Genomic DNA, 20,856 nt, shown 5'->3' on the forward strand with positions numbered 1-20,856 from the left:
ATTTTCATTTTACTGATCATAGAGAATCTGAATATGAATGGGGCTTGCTCACTGCTTATCTGTGATTATGGGAGAGACAACAGTGAAGGTGACTTTCTGGATTTAGAGTTTGGGTGATAGGATACCTTTCAACAAAGAAGAGATAAAGACAGAGTTACAGATTTGACAACAAATATAATGAGTTTAAAGTTTGTTGAATTTGAAATGCCTGTGGGACAGCAAGATGTTGATGTTTAGGAGGCAGTCAGCTGTATCTGAAGTTCAGGAGGGATGTCTGAGCTGGAGAAGGAAACCTGGGAATCTTTAGCATGTACTGATAATAGTTGAAGACAGTATATGAGATAATCCAGGAGTACAAAATCAGTAGAAAACCTGTCTCGGTGAGAACTCAGAGGAAAACTTATATCTTTAAGGGCCAGACAGAAGAAAAGGGGTTCCCAAAGAGAATGAGAAGGGAAATTGGGGGGGGGGGCAGTAAGAGAATCAGCAAAGTCCCATGTCATGGAAAGTTTTCAAAAAGCAGGAAGTACCATAAACAGATAAGAAAAGACAGTCTGAGAATAATTTTGGTAAGTGAGACTGTTAGAAATCATAACATTTAGTAGAATGATTCTAGGACAGTGATTCTGATAGAAATCATATTAAAGGAGATTGAAATATGAATGGGAGGTATAAAAATGGATACATAAAAAATTTTCAAGGAAGCTGTGAAGAAAAATGCTTTATAAAGCTTTAGTAAACATAATTTTCTTTTACACATATCACTTACATATCATTCATCTTAGAAGAGATTACATTAATTTCATGTTATTTATGTTGATTTGTGTTGTTTCCTTTTATTTCTTCAGTTTATTGTTTAAATAACTATGAAAAACAACTTTAACTTACCTTTTTAAAAACAGATGAATCATTTCTTTAGGTTACATGGCTAGAATTGGAATGACTGAATCAAGGAACTTTTAAGGCTTGTTAGATCCACCACATCATTTTGTAGAAGGGATATAACAATTTATATAGTTACATGCAGGGTAAAAGGGAGCTAATTTTATTGTGTCCTAGCCAGAAATGAATTTCATAATTTAAAAAAAAAATCTTTGCAGCCACATGCTATAGTGAACGCCTATAATCCCATGACTTGGGAGGTTGAGGCAGGAGGATCCCAAGTTGCAGATCAGTCTCTGCAATTTAGTGAGATGCTGTCTCAAAATTTAAAAAAATAAAAAGAGCTGGGAGGTAACTCTGGGATGTAGTGACAGAGCACTTCCCTAGTATGCACAAGGGTCAGGGTTCAACCCTCAGTACTGCAAAGAAACAAAAACATATTTGCATTACATATTGAAGTGAACTAGTGCTCCTTAGAGAACTGATTGACTTCAGGTCATTGGACAGGGGCAATTCAAGATGAGCCTGCTAGGTCAGAAAACAAGAAAGTGCTTTCAACAATAAGTATTGGCTGCCATCATACTCAACAATGGAAAGTTCAAAGCTTTTCCTCTAAGATCAGGCAAGGATGCTTACTCTTGGCACTTCTATTCAACAAACTATGGAGCAATTAGGAAAGAAAAAGGAAAAAAGGCACCTAAATTGGAAGGAAGGCTTAAATTGATCTTCTTTGCAGATGACTTGATCTTACATAGAGAAAACCTTAAAGATGCCACCAAAAAAACTGTTAGAAATCATAAATAAATTTGACAATATTGTAGGACACTACATCATCATGTAATGATCATTAGCATTTCTACTCTAATAAAAAATGCTCCTAAAAAGAAAATTTAAATAATCTCATTTATAACAGTTACAAAAAATTAAATACTTAGGAATACATTTACTTAAAAAGATGAAAGACCTGCACACTGAAAACTATAAAACACTAATGAAAGTAATTAAAGAAGATACAAATAAATGGAAAGACATTCCGTGTTCGTGGATTGGAAGATTTTAATATTGTCAAAATGTGCATATTACTCAAAGCAATATACAGAGTTACTGCAATCACTATAAAAATTCTGATGACTTTTAAAAACCAAAAATAGGAAAAAAAAAAAAAAAAAGCAGTCCTAAAATTTGTATGGGACTGTAAAAGACCCTGAATAGCCAAAGTCATCTTGAGCAAAAAGGACAAACCTGACTTCAAAATACACTACAAAGTTATAGTAATAAAAACATCATGAAGTCAAAATACACTACAAAGTTATAGTAATAAAAACAGCATGAAGTCTAGACCAATGGAATAGAATAAAGAGACCAGAAATACATCCATTCATTTATGGTAAATTGATTATTCATAAAGTTGCCAAGAACACACAATGGGGAAAGGACAGTGTCTTCAATAAATGGTATTGGGAAAACTGGATGTCCACATGCATAAGAGTGAAATTAGGTCAAGTGGATTAAATCTCCAAATATAAGATCTGAAAATGTAAAACTACAAGAAGTAAATGTATGGGAAAAGGTCCATGACATTGATCTGGGCAATAATTTTTTTTGGTTATGAACCAAAAGTTTAGGCAACAAAAGCAAAATAGACAAATGAGATTATATCAAACCAAAATGTTTCTGCAAAGCTGGGCAAACAATCAACAGAACAAAAAAACAACCTATGGAACAAGAGGCTATTTGCAACCTTGCATCTGATAAGGTGCTATTATCCAAAAATATACAAGGAACTTAACCAATTCAATAATAAGAAAATGAAAAAGAAATTATAATATAGGGAAAGGATGTGAATAGAGTTGTCAAAAGATAGCATACAAATGACCCATAGGTATGAAAAATGCTCAGTATCACTATCAGAAAAAGTACAAATTATAACCACAGTGAGAGATACTACCTCACACTTGTTAGAATGACTATTATCAAAAGATAACAAGCATTGGACAGATGTGTAGAAAAGGGAAACTTGCTTATTATTAATGTGAATGAAAATTGGTACAAGCATTATGGAAAACAGTACGGAAAGCACCTCAAAAAATTTAACATATAACTACTATACAATTCAGCAATTACACTTTAGGGTATATATTCAAAAGAAATGAAATCAGTATGTCAAAGAGATATCTGCACTCCTATGTTCACTGCAGTGTGACTTACAATATTCCAAACTGAAATCTACCCAAGTGTTCATTGAGGAAGGAATGGATAAAGAAAAAATCTGGTATATATACTCAATGGAATACCAAAGAGCCATAAGAAAAAGAAATCTTTATGACAACAAAGATGAACCTGGAGGACATTAAGTGGAATGAATCAGACACAGAAAATTGATCAGCATCCATATTGATACTAATCAATATAAAGAAAGAAGGAAAAGCTCTTTTCAGCAAAGTGCAACTAATACATGGGAGGAATATAAGTATAGTACTACCACTAACCAATTTAGCAAGAATCATAAATGGATGCTAAGATGAAAGTTTTCTGGGAGGATATTTACACAAATCATCTCTCTACGTATAAAATTCATCTGGAATTACTTTGGATGTTCAGTATGAGGTAAGAATCTAAACTGATTTCTCCACCTACCACCAAATAGTAGCCAGTTTTTCACTTTTTTCCCACAGAAATTAAACTGTGAGTGAATATAGATTTTAAACTGCAAAACTTCTTGAAGACATGGACTAAAGTCATTTCATAGCTTTATCCCTATCATAGAGCCTACCTAACACACACATTGCTGGTGACTCAAAAAATGTTTGTTACAGGACCTGGTGGCACTTGCCTGGAACCTTAGGTATTTGGAAGGCTGAGGCAGGAGGATGAAAAATGAGTCCCGCCTGGGTAACTTAGTGAAATCCTGTCTCAAAACAAAAAATTAAAAAGTCTGGGAATGTAGCTCAGTGGTAAAGCACCCCTGGGTTCAATCCCCAGTACTGGGGAAAAAATATTTTGTTGAATAGGTGTTCCTTTTACCATACAAGGAATTTCTACATACATTAAGGTCTTCTTGGCTGGAATGACTATTCTGTTCATATGATCTCTGGGTTTGTTTTGTATTTTATTGTAGGTTTATGAAATATTAATACCTGGTGGACTGATTTAAGAAAGGGCTTTTTTTCTAGAAGGTAGAGACTTGAACATGCTCATAGGCTGAGGAGGAAGTCACTGGGAAAAGATTGGTTGAAGATAACAGTGCACAATACCAGGAACAGGCGAGTAGATTGGGTGCCACCTGGACTGAACTGGGAAAGAGCAGAGGGATCCAGGCAGGCCAGGGTAGATGTGGGTATGTGGATGCAGGAAAAATTTGTGATGGGGGTGGTTAGGTTGTTAAGGGTTGTACCCAAAGTAACCCTGGCTTTTTCACTTGTGCAGATCAGATTCTCTGTTGAGAACACTAGTCAAGGTAATGTGTGTGTGGAGGTTTTGGCATAGCAGTAATGAAGACTGAGAAGGGAAAGTTGAAAACAGACTCTAGAATGACTGCTGAGTTGCCCAGTCGAGAGTAGTGACCAGGATTTGTTCTAGTACAGGTTTCTGTGTTATTCTCTAACAGCTGAAAAGACCAACTCAAAGAAAACTTGAATGGGCATTTGCCAAAACTCTTGCGGAAAAGAATCCCAGAATTGAATTGAAATAGAACCTCCCTTTATATTTATACTTTCCTTTCCGTGCTCCTCTGCCCCACAATTTCAGTCAGCAGGTTTTGCTATGTTTTCTACAATTAAGTGCACAGCACTCTTAGGATAACAGGAGTGACGACGGAGCTGGCCAGGCTGAGAAAGTTAGGGCGTGGTAACTTTATTGACCTTAGCATTTGCGACTCGAAACCCGAATGAAAAGACTGTAGAGCCAACATCACCAACTGTGGGTCATGCACTATGCCAATTGCTTTTCATGAACTGTTTTACGTAACCTTAAAAAAAAAAAGTATGTGAAGTGGGTACTATTAACTCCATTTTACACACCAGAGGTCTGACGCCTACAGAAGTCAGTCATCTGTCCAAGGGAATTCGCCAGTTTTTGTCGGAGTCCTGCAAGTCTGATCCCCGCGTCTCCGCTCTTACCCCCGGATCCGCGCTACACAAGTGAATGCCCGGTCACAAGAACGCCGAGCGCGGTAAACAGTAAGAGTGCTCACGGTGTCGAACACATACGGTAACAGCGGCCTAGCCAGCACCCGTCCGGTGCCCGGGGCACCAAGCACGCATCCGGTGACCCGCACGCGTGACGCTCACGCGCGCTGTGGTCCTGGCTTCCTCAAGAAAGGCTGAGGCGGCATAGCCCAGGCCAAGTTGTGGGAAAACGACGCTCTCTGGGCTGGACTCTTTCTGCCTGAGCGTCCGATCCGAACGTCGTGCGGGCTGGGAGGAGGGGGCGGGGTCGGCCCCCGGGCACGATTGCGGATTGGTGGAAGGAGGAACGGAGGGCGGAGACTTGGGGGGAAGCGAGACGCCGCATCAATCGTGTAAGCAGCTTCGCTTCCTGCCGCAACAGCCGGCGGCTCGAGTACCCCTTCGCTGCGCTCCGGGGCGGGCTCCCTGCACCTGAGCGGGGTGAAGCTGGGGCTGGGGAGGAGCGGGGCCGGCGGGGCCGGGGCCAGGGCGGGAGGCGCAGGTAAAGGAGAGGCCTAGGGTGTGGCCAGCTGGGGCTGAGAGTGGGAAGAAGGCCGACTTGGGGAACTGCGGGCCAGAGTGGTGGGGGAAAGCTGAGGTGAGGGCGAGAGATGGATGGGGCTCCTTCACCGGGCTGCGGCAGAGGCTGGGCAAGAAGGGCAGAGAAACTGCCCCAAGCATTAGCGGGTCTTCTGATTCCAGGCTGCCTCATGTCTGGCGAACGGGAGCCGCGTAGGGCACTCCTTGAAGAGGGTTCCTTGAAACATTTGAAGTTCCCTTGCCCCTCTTTTCCCCTTCATGCCCGAACTCCATCACCTCTTCTCTTTGGTGGACGAGTTCTGAGTCCGTGTGTCAGAGGTGTATCCTTAGGCTGGAAAAGAAAGTTCATGAGCTACAGACCTTGGGCTTCAAATACACACGTAGCTCCTTAAAAGCTTGTTTCTGCCATTGGAGGCGATTTCATTTCAACTCCTTTCAGAGTGTTTTGGGGACACTTGATTTCCTAATTAGTATTTTCCTTCTTAATGTTTTCTCAACAAAAGGGTGAGAATGAAATGGGTGAATACTTTTAGGAATACGGGGTCTTCTGCCGAATTTAGAGTTTGTTATTCTTAAGGCATTCAAGAATTAAGAGAAACGTTAGAATTCTGTATAAAGCAGGTTATTTCTGTGTACCTAATGTGTGTAATACGTTAAATTATCAAGGTGTTGATTCAGTACATTCTGCTTGTAAAATTAGTACAATGACAAGAGGTAGTTTCTCGGCATATTTGCCCTGTTTTATTTCTGATACTTTTGAATCTCGTTTTCTGCCTCTCTAAACTTCTACTCTTCATTATTCTTACAAAAAATATTCTGTTTCTTGAGCTTGGGCTTGTGACAAGATTGGGCAGGTTGACCTCTGAGGTAGGACAAATTTCCTGCCTCTTTCTTTCTGGGAAGAGTAATATGGATCATGTTTGGTATTCTTTTAGTATTTCTGTTGATGGATTTGTCAAAAATTGAACAACAACAAAAAACCCTTTCTGATGGAAGCCAACACTACTAGTAGTCAACTGTCCTGCATTAGTAGATAAAATTTGATATTAGATAGAATTTGAGTATTTTTAAAAATCTACTTAGAGATGACTAGGCTGATACTTGAATGCTCTTCCTAAAATTTTGATATTGGCTGGTAGATCTTGTCTACATTTGATATTGATATTGTCTACATTTTAATACCACATTAGCCTAATGAATGGCTTCCCTAACAAGATTGTGTGTAGTAGGTCTTCATATGCTGCACTAGCCTTGAAAGGAAAGAGGTAGAGTGTTGGTGATACATGAGAGGTCTTTGAATAAGTTGATAAATACTTCTAATTACCTGTCAGGAAAGAGTCCTAGTTTATATAATAAGCAGTTATTAAGTTGCTAAAAAATAAGAGTTGTAGTGCAGTTTTTTCAGGATCCTGGTGTCATGTAATTATTACTGATAATTCCCTATGATTGTATTTATGTTGTAGAGACTACACTTGCTATATATTAGCACTGTAATTTTTATCTTCATGTTTCCAAAACCTAATAAAAGATTTGTGTTTAGATGACCTTTACAAGTAATTCAAAGTAATTCTAAGACTAAGTAATTCTAAGACTCTAAGCACATTTTTAACTCTGCTTCTGATATTTTGTGGAAGTAGAATATAGGCTGTTTTCTGAGGCCTGAGGTTGCTGTTATCATCACATCCTCTCCAGTGCTCTTAAACAAACAAACAAAAACCCAAAAAACAAAAGCTTGAGTTTGTACTTGATCAGTCACCATCTTATTTTCCAAGCCTTGATGCTGAAATGTGGATTGCCATGATACTTTGGAAGGTTTATTGACTACTTTCCCCAATAGAAGATGATATTAGAGACCTCTTCCTTTTTCCTTCCTCCTCTTCTTCCCTCACTTTTCCCCCTTCTTATTTTACTCCCCCCACTTCTAATAAATATTTATTGTCAAAATTCTGTTTAAGTTAGTGGTTTCATTTCTGCTGTAATTTATAAGTCAATTAAATTATTAATCAAGCAAAGTCTTGAGTAGCTAGAGAATGCTTATAGGCTAGACTTGGAGATCTGGGAAGAGCTACAAAAATAATTTCAATCTAAAGAATTTTGTGGTGAGATTAGATACAGGTTCCCTAATTATCTCTCTGAACCCTCAAGAAAGTGATTTTAGGTTCAGAGTACCTTGGTTGCCTTGAAGGTAAAAATGTAATGAGGACTGCTTTACATACCTTCCAGGATTGTTGTAAAAATAAAATGAGATGGTGCATATGATTTCAGAAAAGTGTTTTACAAGAGTGTAATGTCCTCTTTTTAAAAGTGTAGATGATATTAGAAACTATAGCATTTTAATAACTAGAATGACTAGATCTCGATTATTCTGGTTGAAATAATAAGTCTAAATGGCAAAAAATAAATCTTAGTGCTTTTTTGTGACCTCTGTCTTGTGACACGGTTAGATTTACTGCTTTGGCTGAATTATGATTTTTGGTAATTTAGGGAAAAAAACCCTTTAGGAATATCTTTATCTTAGTATTTATATAGAATTTAGGCTTTAAGGGGGGGGAAAAAAACCAGATTCACGTGTCTGGGAGGAAACATGATGGAGAGCAACTTGTTGATTTGAATAATTGTCACAGGCAATAAGGTGTAACTTGAGCTAATTGTTGAAGTTATATAGAAATGTCATTAGAGGATGACATTTTTTTCTTTGGATATGTATAATATTTTTTTAAAGGGAAAAGTTGAACTAAATAAGATGAAGGAATTTATGTGTTGGTGTAAAATCAGTTTCCCCCTATAATTTTGAAAAGTTATTAAGTACCCTTTTTTCCAAAAAACTCTTACAGATATGAAAATATTTTTCCTCTTTGCCTACTCACATTTATGCCTTACCTGCAGATTTTTAATTTTTAATTTTTAAAATGATTTTAATAGTAATTTGAAATTAGATTGACTCAGTTTTAGGAATTGAGACTTCCTCTTGATCTAGATAGCAGTGTTTTTAAGCCTTAATTTGAGTATGCTAAACTAAATTTACTTACTCTGGTTTTCATAGCTAACTCTCACAGAATAGGATCTTCCAGATGTATGCATGTTATTTGGAATTAACTTTTGACTTCTGAAACACTTGTTTTTTTTGCAGACTCATGAAATGGCCACAGATGATAAGACTTCCCCAACACTGGACTCTGCTAATGATTTGCCTCGACCTCCTACCAGTCCTTCTCATCTTACACACTTTAAACCTTTGACTCCTGATCAGGATGAACCTCCTTTTAAATCAGCATATAGTTCTTTTGTAAATCTTTTTCGATTTAATAAAGGTAAGACTTAAGCATCAGAAAACTACAGTTTTGATTCTTTGCAATTCCTTATTCAGCTTTCATGCTGTGTCTTTGAGAGAGAGTGAAATAGTAACAAGGTAATAGCTTTATTCATAGGTCACCAGAGTTTTCTGCCTAAGAAGAAAAAGCTAAGTCTGATACAGTGATGCATGCCTATAATTCCCAGCCGCTCAGGAGACTGGGGCAGGAGGATATCGAGTTCAAAGCCAGCCTCAGCAAAAGTGAGGTGCTAAGCAACTTAGTGAGACCCTGTCTCTAAATAAAATACAAAATAGGGTTGGGGATATGGCTCAGGGGTTCAGTACCCCCTGGGTTCAATCCTCAGTACCCTCCTCCGAAAAAAAAAAAAAGAAAGAAAAAGCTAGAATTTTTTTTTTTTTGTACTGGGGATTGAACCCAGTGGTGCTTAACCCCTGAGCTACATCCCCAGCCCTTTTTATATTTTATTCAGAGACAGGGTCTCCCTGAGTTGCTAAGTGCCTCATCAAGTTGCTGAGACTGGCTTTGAACTTGTGATCCTCCCACCTCAACCTCCTTGAGCTGCTGGGATTAAAGATGTGTGCCCCCACACCCGGCCTCAGTAGAAATTTTGATAGTACTAATTAAATTTTATTAATGGTTGACTTTAAAGTGCTATAAAAACTTTGTACATTTTTAAGATAATAATTAAAAAAAAATAAACTTCCATTTTTTTTTTAACAGTTTAGATTTATAGAAAAATTGGGAAAATAGTACAGAATATTCCCATGTACCCCTGCATTCAGTTTCTGCTAGTATTAACATCTTACATTAGTATTACTATGGTATTAGTATTACTGTACTAATGTAAGATTTTATAATTGATGAATTATTGATATATTTTCATTTACTACTGTATGTATCTTATTCAGAGTTTTTAAAATTTAAACTAATATTCTTTTCCTGTTGTAGGATCCCATCTAAGATATTACACTGCATATACTCACCATAAGATAGTGCTCTTTTTATTTGTACAGCAAATGTTTATAGAGCATCTGTTATGCTGGACACTGTTTCAATAGTGTAAGGGATCTTTCTCATGAAAAGACCAAAAATTCTGGGCCTTTGTGTAAAGCTTGCATTCTGCTTTCTCAAATTTAAAATGAAAAGTAAAACAGAAAATCAGATATACCAATGGTATGATTATTGGCCTGTAATTTGCTCTATTCTTTGAATTTCTTTCTTTAAAGAAAACCAGAAGCCTAATTTTAAATTATGCATATAATACTTTTACGTATACATACATAAATATACACACACATACACACAAACACATTTATGTCTGAAAAATTTCGTATACTGCCTTCTCTTTGCTGAAATCTGGAGTTTCAGTTTTTCAAATAATGCCAACCTTTCCTTTCCTACAGAGAGAGGAGAAGGGGGCCAAGGAGAGCAGCAGTCTCCGAGTGGAAGTTGGTCCAGCCCTCAGCTCCCTTCAAGGGCACAATCTGTGAGGTCACCTATTCCTTACAAAAAACAGCTTAACGAGGAACTTCAGCGACGCTCTTCCGTCTTAGGTAAAACTGTTCTTATTTCATTCTTCTAAGATTTTTCCAGTCATTGTGTTCCCCAGGTTGTTTATTGACTTAAGTTTCTTGTTGTTTGAAATAGTCAGGTACTCTCCAGAATAAGTAAAACTGTTAACCTGGGTAGTGAAAGAATTTGTTGATACCTGAAAAAAATGTTCTTAAACATGTTACTAAACTTTGATTTAGGCAAGCAACAGACCTCTTGGCTGCTTTTTGATTAATTTACTTGCTTGAGTTTCAGCAGAGAACAGTTTGCAGCATCCCCAGGAGAACACAGGTTAGTTTTAGCCTTGTGAATGAATTCTGCATCTGTATCTGGGTGCTAGTGAAATGTGATGTGCATGCCTGCGGCTGCAAAATACTTCAACTCCATTGCTGGGCTGCCACTTGCTCTTGGCCTGTGTCCTTTGTGGAGTGCAAACTGTCAATGTGACTGGATAAGCTAAGCTCTTCTTGCCTGTTTATTCTCCATCCTGGTCTACTACACAGTCATCTCCTTCATTTTCATGCTCTTCTGATGAGTGCGTGCTAGAGATCAGTGTCTGAAGTGAATAAAGTAGAGAGAGTAGATATTTTATGTTTTATATCTGTTAAATTGGTAAATTAGTGGAATGGTTTGCTCAACTCAAGGTGATAGAAAAAGGGCAGTGGGAAGTGGTGTAGTAGAGACAAAGATTCATCAGTGAGAATCAAATGTCCTTGAACACCAGATCCTGTCTGGTCTGGCCAGTCTTCCCCATGAGGCCCTAGAGTGAAAAATAGGTGTAAGTAATGGTGTTTAGCAGAAGGATATTTTCTTGCTAGTTTAGATTTGGTCTATAGAAAGAGACGAGAGAAACTAAGCCAGAGGAACTACTACTGAAGAACTGGGCCAGAGCTGGCTATGTCACTCTACAGGTCTTCTTGGGCAGTGAGCTTTAGCCCAGGTTAAGAAGAACTGGAAGATGGGCAGAGGGAGAGAAGAAAGGAGCTCTCCTTTTATTCTAAATCATCTCCACTTTAACCTTTAACATCAATAAGCTCTCCTTAGGTCTTATGCCTGACCCATGGCTTATAGTCTGTTTTTGTTGAGGGAGCTCTTATTAAATCCTATATTGAATTAAGACACTGTCGTCTGAAAATTTCAACTACTGCCTTCTTTTGGCTGAATTCTTGTTCTTTTTCTGATATTTTTGAGTAGTAGATGGACACCATATCCTTATTTATTTATTTTTATGTGGTGCTGAGGCCTGCCTCACATGTCCGAGGCAAGCACTCTACCACTGAGGTATAACTCCAGCCCCTTTGCTGAATTTTTGAGTCTTAGTTTTTCAAAAATACCAAACTTTGCTTAGCTACAGAAAGAAGAAAAGGAGACAAAGGAGAGCGGCATAGGATTTCTTCACTTGTTCAACTGAGGAGGAATAGAAGCTCATCTTTTAGTGGTGACAGATTGGTAGGCTCCATAACTTTGCCTTTGGTGTTATGATAGAACTGAATTTAAATATTTCTAGGTGGAGTTTCTTATGTCTCATTTGTTACAGTTTCCACCTTTTCTTATTGTCTTTATTCTTGGATTCTACCTTGTATGTGTTTGAACTTCAGAAGCCTGGGACTCTTTGACCAAATAAGTTTCTTTCTCCACTAAAGGATTGTAATTATTTACTGACTTCCTGACCTTAGGAAAGTAATTTAATTTTCTAGCATCTGTTTTGTGAGAGAAGCAGCTAAGATTATTTGCCTAAGGGAAAAGAGCTAGACCAGATTTTTCTCAGTGTCTTTCATTGTTATTCAAGGGCACTAGTGCTCATGGTTCCAGGAAGGCCTCACTCATCCTTTTCCAGTGGATGATGCTATTAATACTCTCTTGTATTCCTAAGTACTTAATGCAAGGGGCTTCACAGTTTGTTACTGCCTATACATGGAGCGTTGCCACTATAATTCTCACAACTTTGTCTCCTTTTTCAACTTATAAATCATGGATAGTTGCTTTATTTTTTGAGACTCAAGAACCATTTGGTCATTCTAATATTTACATATTGGTAATACCACCTCTAAGGTATTACTAATGCTAAAGTTAAGATCTAACTATTTACAGAAAGATTAAAGTTTTCAAAGTTTTTAAAAATAAAGTACAGTTTAGATATAGTGATTATTTCATTAATTAAATTGTCTTAGGGGATTCTTCATAAATTTGGATTTAGTTATCAACCTCTCAATTCTTTGTAATCTTTTCTTTCCCACCCAATTAAAATAAAGAATACCTGATGCAAATCTGGCAAATACTTTGAGGCAGATTCGGGGTGGGATATTTTCCATTTTATAGTAGTTTCCCTTATCTGCAGAGATATCCTTTAAACCTCCCCTCTTCCCTGCCCCAGTAGAGGCTTGAAACCACCAGACCCTGTGTTTTTTCCCTATATATACATACACACACCTATAATAAAGTTTAACTTGTAAATTAGGCATAGAAAGAGATTAACAGAATAACTATAAAAATATGTTAAAAGTTATGTGAGGGGCTGGGGTTGTGGCTCAGTGGAAAATCACTCACCTAGGGTGTGTGAGGTCCTGGGATTGATCCTCAGCACCACAGAAAAATAAAATAAAGGCATTAAAAAAAAAAAAAAGTTGTATGAATGTGGTCTCTTTCTCTTGAAAGAATCAAGACAAATGTTAATATTTTTAGACTGCAGTTTACTGTGGGTACCTGAAACTTTGGAAAGTAAACTGCAGACTATTTAGGTTAGTGGGGGCTCTGTGGGTTATTAGACTGATGTGTTTAAGCTAATTGGGTATTCATCTTTTTTGTCAAACTACCTTCTTTTCACCCTTAGGTTTTGAAACAGCTGGAGTGTCTTAACTTTTTATCACTGTGACCAAAATACCTGATAGGAACAACTTGTAAGAAAAGTTTATTTTGGGTTCACAGTTTCAGAGGTTTCAGTCCATGGTCAGCCAACTCCATTGCTATGGGCCTGAGGCAAGGCAGAATGTCATGATATAAGGAAACAGTAGAGGAAAGCTGCTCAGCTTTTGACAGTTAGGAAACAGAGGGAACAAGTAGCCAGGGACAAAATATAAACCCTTAGGGTACACCCCTAGTGACCTACTCTTCCAACCATGCCACAGCTGCCTATAGTGACCAACCAATAATCCATTCAGACTATTAATCCAATAAGTGGATTAATTCCTTGATAAGATTATAGCTCTCATAGTTTAAACATTTTACCTCTGAACATTCCTGCATCAACTAACACATGACCTTTTCAGGGACACCTCATATCAAAACCATAACACTGAGCCAGGAATAGAAACTTCAGTTGTTGTTTTGGTTTAAAAGGTACAGTTAGTAGGTGGTACTTTTGGTGGGTATCTGCCATTCTGGCTACAAAACTGGAATCTGGCTTATTTTATTGTAGATAGATTTGTGTTCAGTTTTGCTGTCAGTTCCAGTGACCCTTTCAGTTTGGAGCTGCAGGGTTGGGGTAGGGGTAATAGGGAAGGATAGGACTGAAGTTTTAGTATTTTTTGGCAGTTATAATATTCTTGGACATTGGTCAGATTTTACCATAGCCAAATCTACCATCCTGGATGTTTTGAAATCTGTCAGAATCTTCAGGGTTGAGTTATTTCTTTCTGATGATGACTCCAGAACTGAACCATTTCATCCTAGTACTTACCAGTTTGACTTTAGAGACTAAGCTAGGTTAACCTTCTGGAGTTGCTTTTTCTTCTGTTAAATAAATAGCATGTATTTATTATAGGTTGGGAACAAAGGGCAAAAGAAACCATTTTTTAATTTAGGCCATGTAAATGATGCTGCTGTTCTAGGCCATAAAACCATCAATCATCTCAAATAGTTCTTGTCTTAGCTTTTACTTGCTTGCAAAACAGTGTTCTACATGGCAATAAGAAATACTTTCAACAGTTTCTTACCCATATAAAGACTACCCTTAACTCTCAATCCATATCACTGGCTGGGAGAACAAAAGTAATAAAAGCACTTCACATCACATAGATGCAGTGTTTTATATAGACATGAAACCCATTAACAAGATTGCCTTTTTTTTTTTTTTTCCCATTATGACTCAGATACAAGAAGGAAAGCAGAACCTGCCTTTGGAGGTCATGATCCTCGTACAGCTGTTCAACTTCGAAGCCTCAGCACAGTATTAAAACGTCTCAAAGAAATCATGGAGGGGAAAAGCCAGGTAATATTTAGAGGCTTTGGGAGATTTCTTATTACACACTTTTGGGGATCATACTATTTTATGATCAATGACATAATGTGACTTGAAAGAAAATTTATTTATTAAGCTGGGTGTGGTGGTGCATGCCTGTAATACCAGGGACCCAGGAGGCTGAGGCAGGAGGATCCTAAGTTTAAACCAGCCTCAGCAACTTAGTGATACCCTGTCTTAAAAAAAATATAAGAAAGAGCTGCAGATGTAGCTCAGTGGTTAAATGCCCGTGGGTTCAATCCCCGGTAGCAAAAAAAAAAGAAAGTTTATTTATTAATTTTTCCAACTGTGAAAGCCACATTTCTTTTGTACGTAAGTTCATAACTTTAATGTGGTTATTAGGTTTTTTTTCTCCTTTTATATCTGGTATTTTTAAAATAGTTTTGTTTAAGTGTAAGACCAGAGTCTGTAGATATACCCCATGATTCTTTTTAAGAAGCTTTATTATTTGTATGAATAAATATGGTCAAACTTCCTTTTATCTTCATGTATATTCAGATATAATGGACATGAGAATAGCACCTTAGTTTTTGAAAAGACCATCTGTTGTACTGTAAATCTCATTATAAAAGTTCATGTAAATATCATTGTATGATAAGTTACTCTTTGCTGTTCCGTATCTCCATTTTTTTATCCTTGCACCAATACTGTCTAAAATTATGTAGCTTTAGAACAAACCTTGATGGATGGTAATACAAGTCCTATTTTATTTTTCAGGATTATTCTTGGTCATCTTGATCTTTTGCATTTCATATGAATTTTAAAATTCTGATTTCTGCAGGAAAAACCTCCTAGGATTTCATTTGCCATTACAATGTAAAAATTGGTATTTTTCACGAAGCCTTCATACATTTTTATTGTTATAGGATAGTGACCTGAAGCAATACTGGATGCCAGATAGCCAGTGTAAAGAATGCTATGACTGTAGTGAAAAATTCACAACCTTTAGGCGCAGACACCATTGTCGACTGTGTGGGCAGATTTTCTGCAGTCGTTGCTGTAATCAAGAAATCCCTGGAAAATTTATGGGCTATACAGGTAAATGCATTTTATTGACAGTATTACAATTTTAAAGGTCATAAGTATAAAATAGTTATAATACAGGACCAACATTAAGACAATTTTTAGTTTGGGCATTAGGTGTAAGGCATGGGGACGCAACAGTGAGGGTGACAGCTCATCACAGTCAAATGATAAAGTAGATGGAAAAGTCAAAAAATAACTAGAATAAAAGACAGTGTATCAAAGATACTAGCAAAAACTCTAGGGACATTAAAAGTTATCAAACGATGGTTAAAGTAGATTTCTACTTTATATTATTATGAGAGTTTTCATTTCTAAAGAAAAGATTTTTCTTAAATGATATCGTGTTTTTGCAAATTGTATCCTACTCTTATTCTTCCTTAAGAAACATAGTCAAATTTTAGGAATACTGAAAATTCAAATTATTTGTTGAAAGAGAAAAAGCTGACAATGGTTTGTGGATTTACACAATGATTAGGGAGAGAAAGGTGAATTGAAATTACTCAAGAAAATGCTCTTGACATCTCTCATGTTATTTTTGTTATTGTACAGATTTTCCCTTTGCTTTCATTCACTTGAAGAAAAAGAACGTAAACTGCGACAGAGTCAGGGTCCCATTATCTTTCACCCAGATTATGACTACAGCTTTTAAAAGACTTTCTTACCCCTAGTTTTTCCCTATCTTGAATTCATTTTTCATATTCAAGTCAGTTTTCTTTGTAGAATGCTAATTGATCATGTCAGGTTATTTCCCTGCTTAGTACTCTTAGGATAAATACCTTTTCAGAGCTACCATTACCCTTAGGATAAAATCTCTCTCAAAACATTGGTGTATTGATTTCTTTCTTTTTTACTGGGGTACTTTACCACTGAGCTGTATCCCTAGTCCCCCCCCCCCCCTTTTTTTTTCATTTTGAAATAGGGCCTTGCAAAGTTGCTGAGGCTAGGCTAACCTTGATCCTCCTGCCTCAGCCTCCTGAGTTGCTAGGATTTGAGATATGTGGTACCATGCCTGGCTGGCATGTTATTCTCTTAGGGCCACTATAACAAAGTACCATAGGGTGAGTGGCTTAGAACAATAGAAATTTATTGTCTTACAGTTCTGGAAGGCAGAAGTACTATAATAGAGGTTAGGGAACCAATGTATGGATTTTGCCAGTTGCTGAATATGTCTAAATCAATTATATATTCCAGAACTGAGGAAATAACCACAGCATGGGCTTTGGGGACCCACTAACCTCACTGTCAGATGTACCTGAGCTAAAGTTCCATCAATTACCACACCTCCCTAAGCCTCTCCTGTGACTGGTGAACCACAGTGATGTTTGAGTCCCTGGAATTACTGTTAGTTTATAGAGTTAGTGCAAGTAATCCATGAAAAAGTTGACTGTTCCCTTGTTTTCATTGTGTAGTCACCTTAGTAAAAGGCCGTAAATCCCTTTGGTCCCTGACACCTCTGGTTCCAGTTTTCCCAATTGCATTTGATTTTCCTGATTTAGTGGCAGCAGTCCCTGCTGTAATTTCTGACCTGCAAAGAATAGCAACCACAGTAGTAGTCAGAACTCTTCAGCGATTCTGGGGCTCAGCTCACAAGTTTATTTTTCATGGTTGTGCTGAATGGTACATCCTTCTGGGGTAGGCAAGCAGGTCTTAACATGGCAAATCCATTCTCTTTATTTTGTGTGTATGACCAAGTATGATTTATTATGGACAAATTATAGAAAAAGGTTACTAATATCCATAGATAAATTCCTTAAGTCATTTATAGGGATCATTTTTAAAAGTTTACTTTAGTTTTCTGTTGAATCAAATACTACTATCACTTATAACTAGATTTTTTTTATTCTTTACAAATGTTAGCACAGCTAGCATTGCCTTATCAATAATCAAATCATAAACAGTGTCCCAGTGGTTGTGTCCCTATCCAGATTATTCAGGTGATCAGGAAGAAAGTCTTCTATTTGTTTGCTTTAGCTTTTAGTTCCTGGTGATAGCTCCAAATACAACAGATATGAGAGGCTTCTGCTGCCATAAATATAAATGAGTATCTTGACCAAGTAAACCCTGTAGCTATTAAACAGTGGATTAAGCTGTACTGAGTTCCTCCCCAGGTCTGGCTCTTAGCCAATCCAGTACACACCAATTCCCATTTCATAATTGGCATCCAGATAAAAAACTGTTTTGGTTGATTATGGAGGTACAAGGACTAGGGTCCTATTCTGGTGATGTCTTTCTTGCTAGCAGAGCCCAAAGGTCATGCAGAGCATCACATAACAAGAGAATAGGGAGTGTGGGTATTGTATGTGCAAAATCAACTCTGACCATTCCTACCTCCTTGAGCTTTTGTATTCTTTGCTCTGTAGTATATCAGGGCAGTTCAGGCATTTTAGCTTCATTTAACATAAGCTGCCTTTTAAAGGTTCATATTTCAACCAGTCGACTAAATAGACTTGGAGCTCCTTTTAATCTCTTGAGATGCAAGATTAAATCTGGAATCTCTGCTTAGCAGACCCATATCGGTAAGGTAAATTCAACTTGAGACAATTTTCTTTCCACTATCCTCAGTATCCATTCCAATTATTCCCTGGGTGTTCGTCTGTATTAATTGGAAAAGTCATGTGGTTCTTCTGTAATGTAGTGTACATCCTTATTGGTCATACTTTGTACCTTACCTTCAAGACCTGGTGGACCTTGCCATGGGATGGAGGTACTAGGAACAGATCATGAGGGGAATTAGAAGTGTCTTGCAAGGCGGCTAACTAAGGGGAGGTCATTACAGATTCCTTAAGAATCCTTAAGATTCCTGAGTTAATCTCAGATGACATAGAAAGGCTACTTCTGACAAGAGGCTCAGGTTCTGGGGGTTCTATATCTGTAGCTTCATTTGGCTGTTTCCATATATCTTCATTCTAATTTTCAGGATCCCATTTCTTTGCAATCAGCGCCCTCACTTTAATAGCAGACACACTGCAAGGTTGGCAATTAAAGTTATTTTATTTTTTTTAAAGCTTGGAATCTAAGTGTGAACAGGGTTACTTCCTTCTGGAAGTTCTAAGAAAGAATTTACCCCAGGCTTCTCTCCTAGTTTCTGGTGGTTGCTGGCAATCCTTCATGTTCTTTGACTTGTGAACAGATCCATCACTCCTGTTTCTGTCTTTGTTGTCATGTGGTGTTTTCTTCTCCCAGTTTGTGTTTTAATTCGGCCCCTTGTATTTTGTGTATTGGTTAGATTTTCAGCAATCTATCACTGAGGCCATAGGAGCTAAGGGATTCTTTTAGGAAAGACAGAAACTTTGAAGTAATTAGTACAGTTTTGACCTGGGAATTTGAATCCTAAGGTCATCCTTTTCTTTCTCCACCTCCCGTAGTACAATTAGGAACAGTAAGTTTATCTTAAAATATTTATTAGTTTGACAAAAATGTTCTAAGATATTAAATACACAGTGATGGACAATCTTGCTTCTTAAAGTATTTGATTAGGAGTATTCATAGGTGATATTTTGCATGTATGTATTGCCAAGCATACCATAGACTATCATTATTCTCTCTTGCTGTTAGAAATAAAATCATTGGTACCTTTCAATCTAATCAGTTAGAGAACCAATCCCAGAAATATGAAAGCCAATTTGGAAAAGTTGTCCTTAAAATTCTTTTCGTCTAGAACTGTTCTTTATACCACTTTTAGTCATTTTTGTGTGACTGACCAAAATACCTGACAAAAACAACATGGAAGAGGGAAAGTTTATTTTCACTCTTGGTTCCAGAGGTTTAATCCATGGTCAATTGAGTTCACTGCTCTGGGCCCAAGATGAGATAGAGCATCATGGCATAAGGGAATGGTAGAGTGAAAGCTGCTCAGCTCATGGTGGGTCAGGAAGCAGAGAAAGGAGGGACATGCCCCTTGAGACCTACCTCCTTCAGCCACATACAACTTACTTACAGTTACCACCAGTCCATTTAAACTACGGTGGACTGGTTAGGTTACAGCTCTCACAGTCCAATCATTTAACCTCATTACTGCATTAACACAGGAACTTTTGAGGGACAGCTTACATTCAAGCATAACAGTACCAAAATCTATATTAGTGAGGATTCTCCAGAGAAACAGAATGAATGGAGTACAGACACACACTGAGAAAACGAGTTAGAGAAGTTTACCTGTATTTTAAGGAATTGGCATAAGTAATTTAATGATTGTGTGGGCTGGCAGTCTGAAAATGCCTACATAAATTTTGCTTTGCAGTATTGAGACAGTACTCCTTTTTTCTTCTGAAAACTTTAGTCTTACCTTTTCAGACCTTTATCTGATTGGATGAGACTCACATGCATTATGGAGGGTAATTTGCTTTACATCAGTGTTTGTAAATGTTAATCTACTCCCTGCCCCTCCGCCAAACCCAGATAACTCTGTTTAGATTATATGACCAAACTGCTGCCTAGCCACATTGACCTAAAATTGACTATCACAAATGGGATAATATGTTTAGTGCACTATTATACATCAAGACCCTGAATAAATGTAAAATACATGGAACAATGTCTGATACATATTAAAGGATCAATGATTATTAAGCAGTTATTGTGGTGGCAGTAGAAGTAATATCATTCATCATGTGCATTTTAAATTATATACGTCTGTCACCTCCAGTGAACTATGAGTTCTCTGATGACAGGGCTGTGCTCATCGGCCTTTATTTTCCCATCATATAATACAGTCATATGCTTAGTGGGCCTTTGCTGATGAATGCTCTTCATGAAATGAAAGTTTTCTGATCAGGCTTGGCTATCTTTTTTTGATTCAACAGTTTTAGTTCTGAGAGTTGACTGGTTCAGGGAGATTTCCTTTTCTAGTGTAAGAAACAAACCAAGCCTTTGTTATGGTAACTGTAAGTCTTTCAGGAAGGAAGTAAAGGAAGTAATTTTACTTCCTCACTGTAATTCTGCCCTGGTCAGTTGATGGTAGTTATCCTAGTGCTTTGATTTATCCTAGACTGGAGTTCACTTTGTTGTTACTGTTTTCTGGGTCCTCATTGAAGTGAATATAGATATATTTTTCTTCATAGTTTTAATAGACTTTATCTTTTAAATTGTGGTGACAGAAATTAGTAAGACAACAAGCGACGTTTTATTTGTGATGTTTTGA

The 20,856-nt window shown here is 37.4% G+C and overlaps 1 protein-coding gene across 4 annotated transcripts in view; it reads left to right on the plus strand.

Moving 5' to 3' along the window:
* Window positions 1–5,041: 5,041 nt before the first annotated feature.
* Pikfyve (phosphoinositide kinase, FYVE-type zinc finger containing) overlaps window positions 5,042–20,856 on the plus strand; it is a 77,960-nt gene continuing 62,145 nt past the window's right edge. Inside the window, exons 1-6 of one of the 4 annotated variants that reach the window (XM_047544693.1) lie at window positions 5,042–5,060; window positions 8,719–8,899; window positions 10,306–10,455; window positions 10,709–10,744; window positions 14,542–14,660; window positions 15,557–15,728. In XM_047544693.1, coding sequence (XP_047400649.1) covers window positions 8,728–8,899; window positions 10,306–10,455; window positions 10,709–10,744; window positions 14,542–14,660; window positions 15,557–15,728 — 649 coding nt within the window. In that variant the 5' untranslated portion in view covers window positions 5,042–5,060; window positions 8,719–8,727. The other 3 variants (XM_047544694.1, XM_047544692.1, XM_047544695.1) reach the window with 3 other exon arrangements.

This window comes from Sciurus carolinensis, chromosome 3 (genome assembly GCF_902686445.1).
Source record: "Sciurus carolinensis chromosome 3, mSciCar1.2, whole genome shotgun sequence".
NCBI lineage: Eukaryota > Metazoa > Chordata > Mammalia > Rodentia > Sciuridae > Sciurus > Sciurus carolinensis.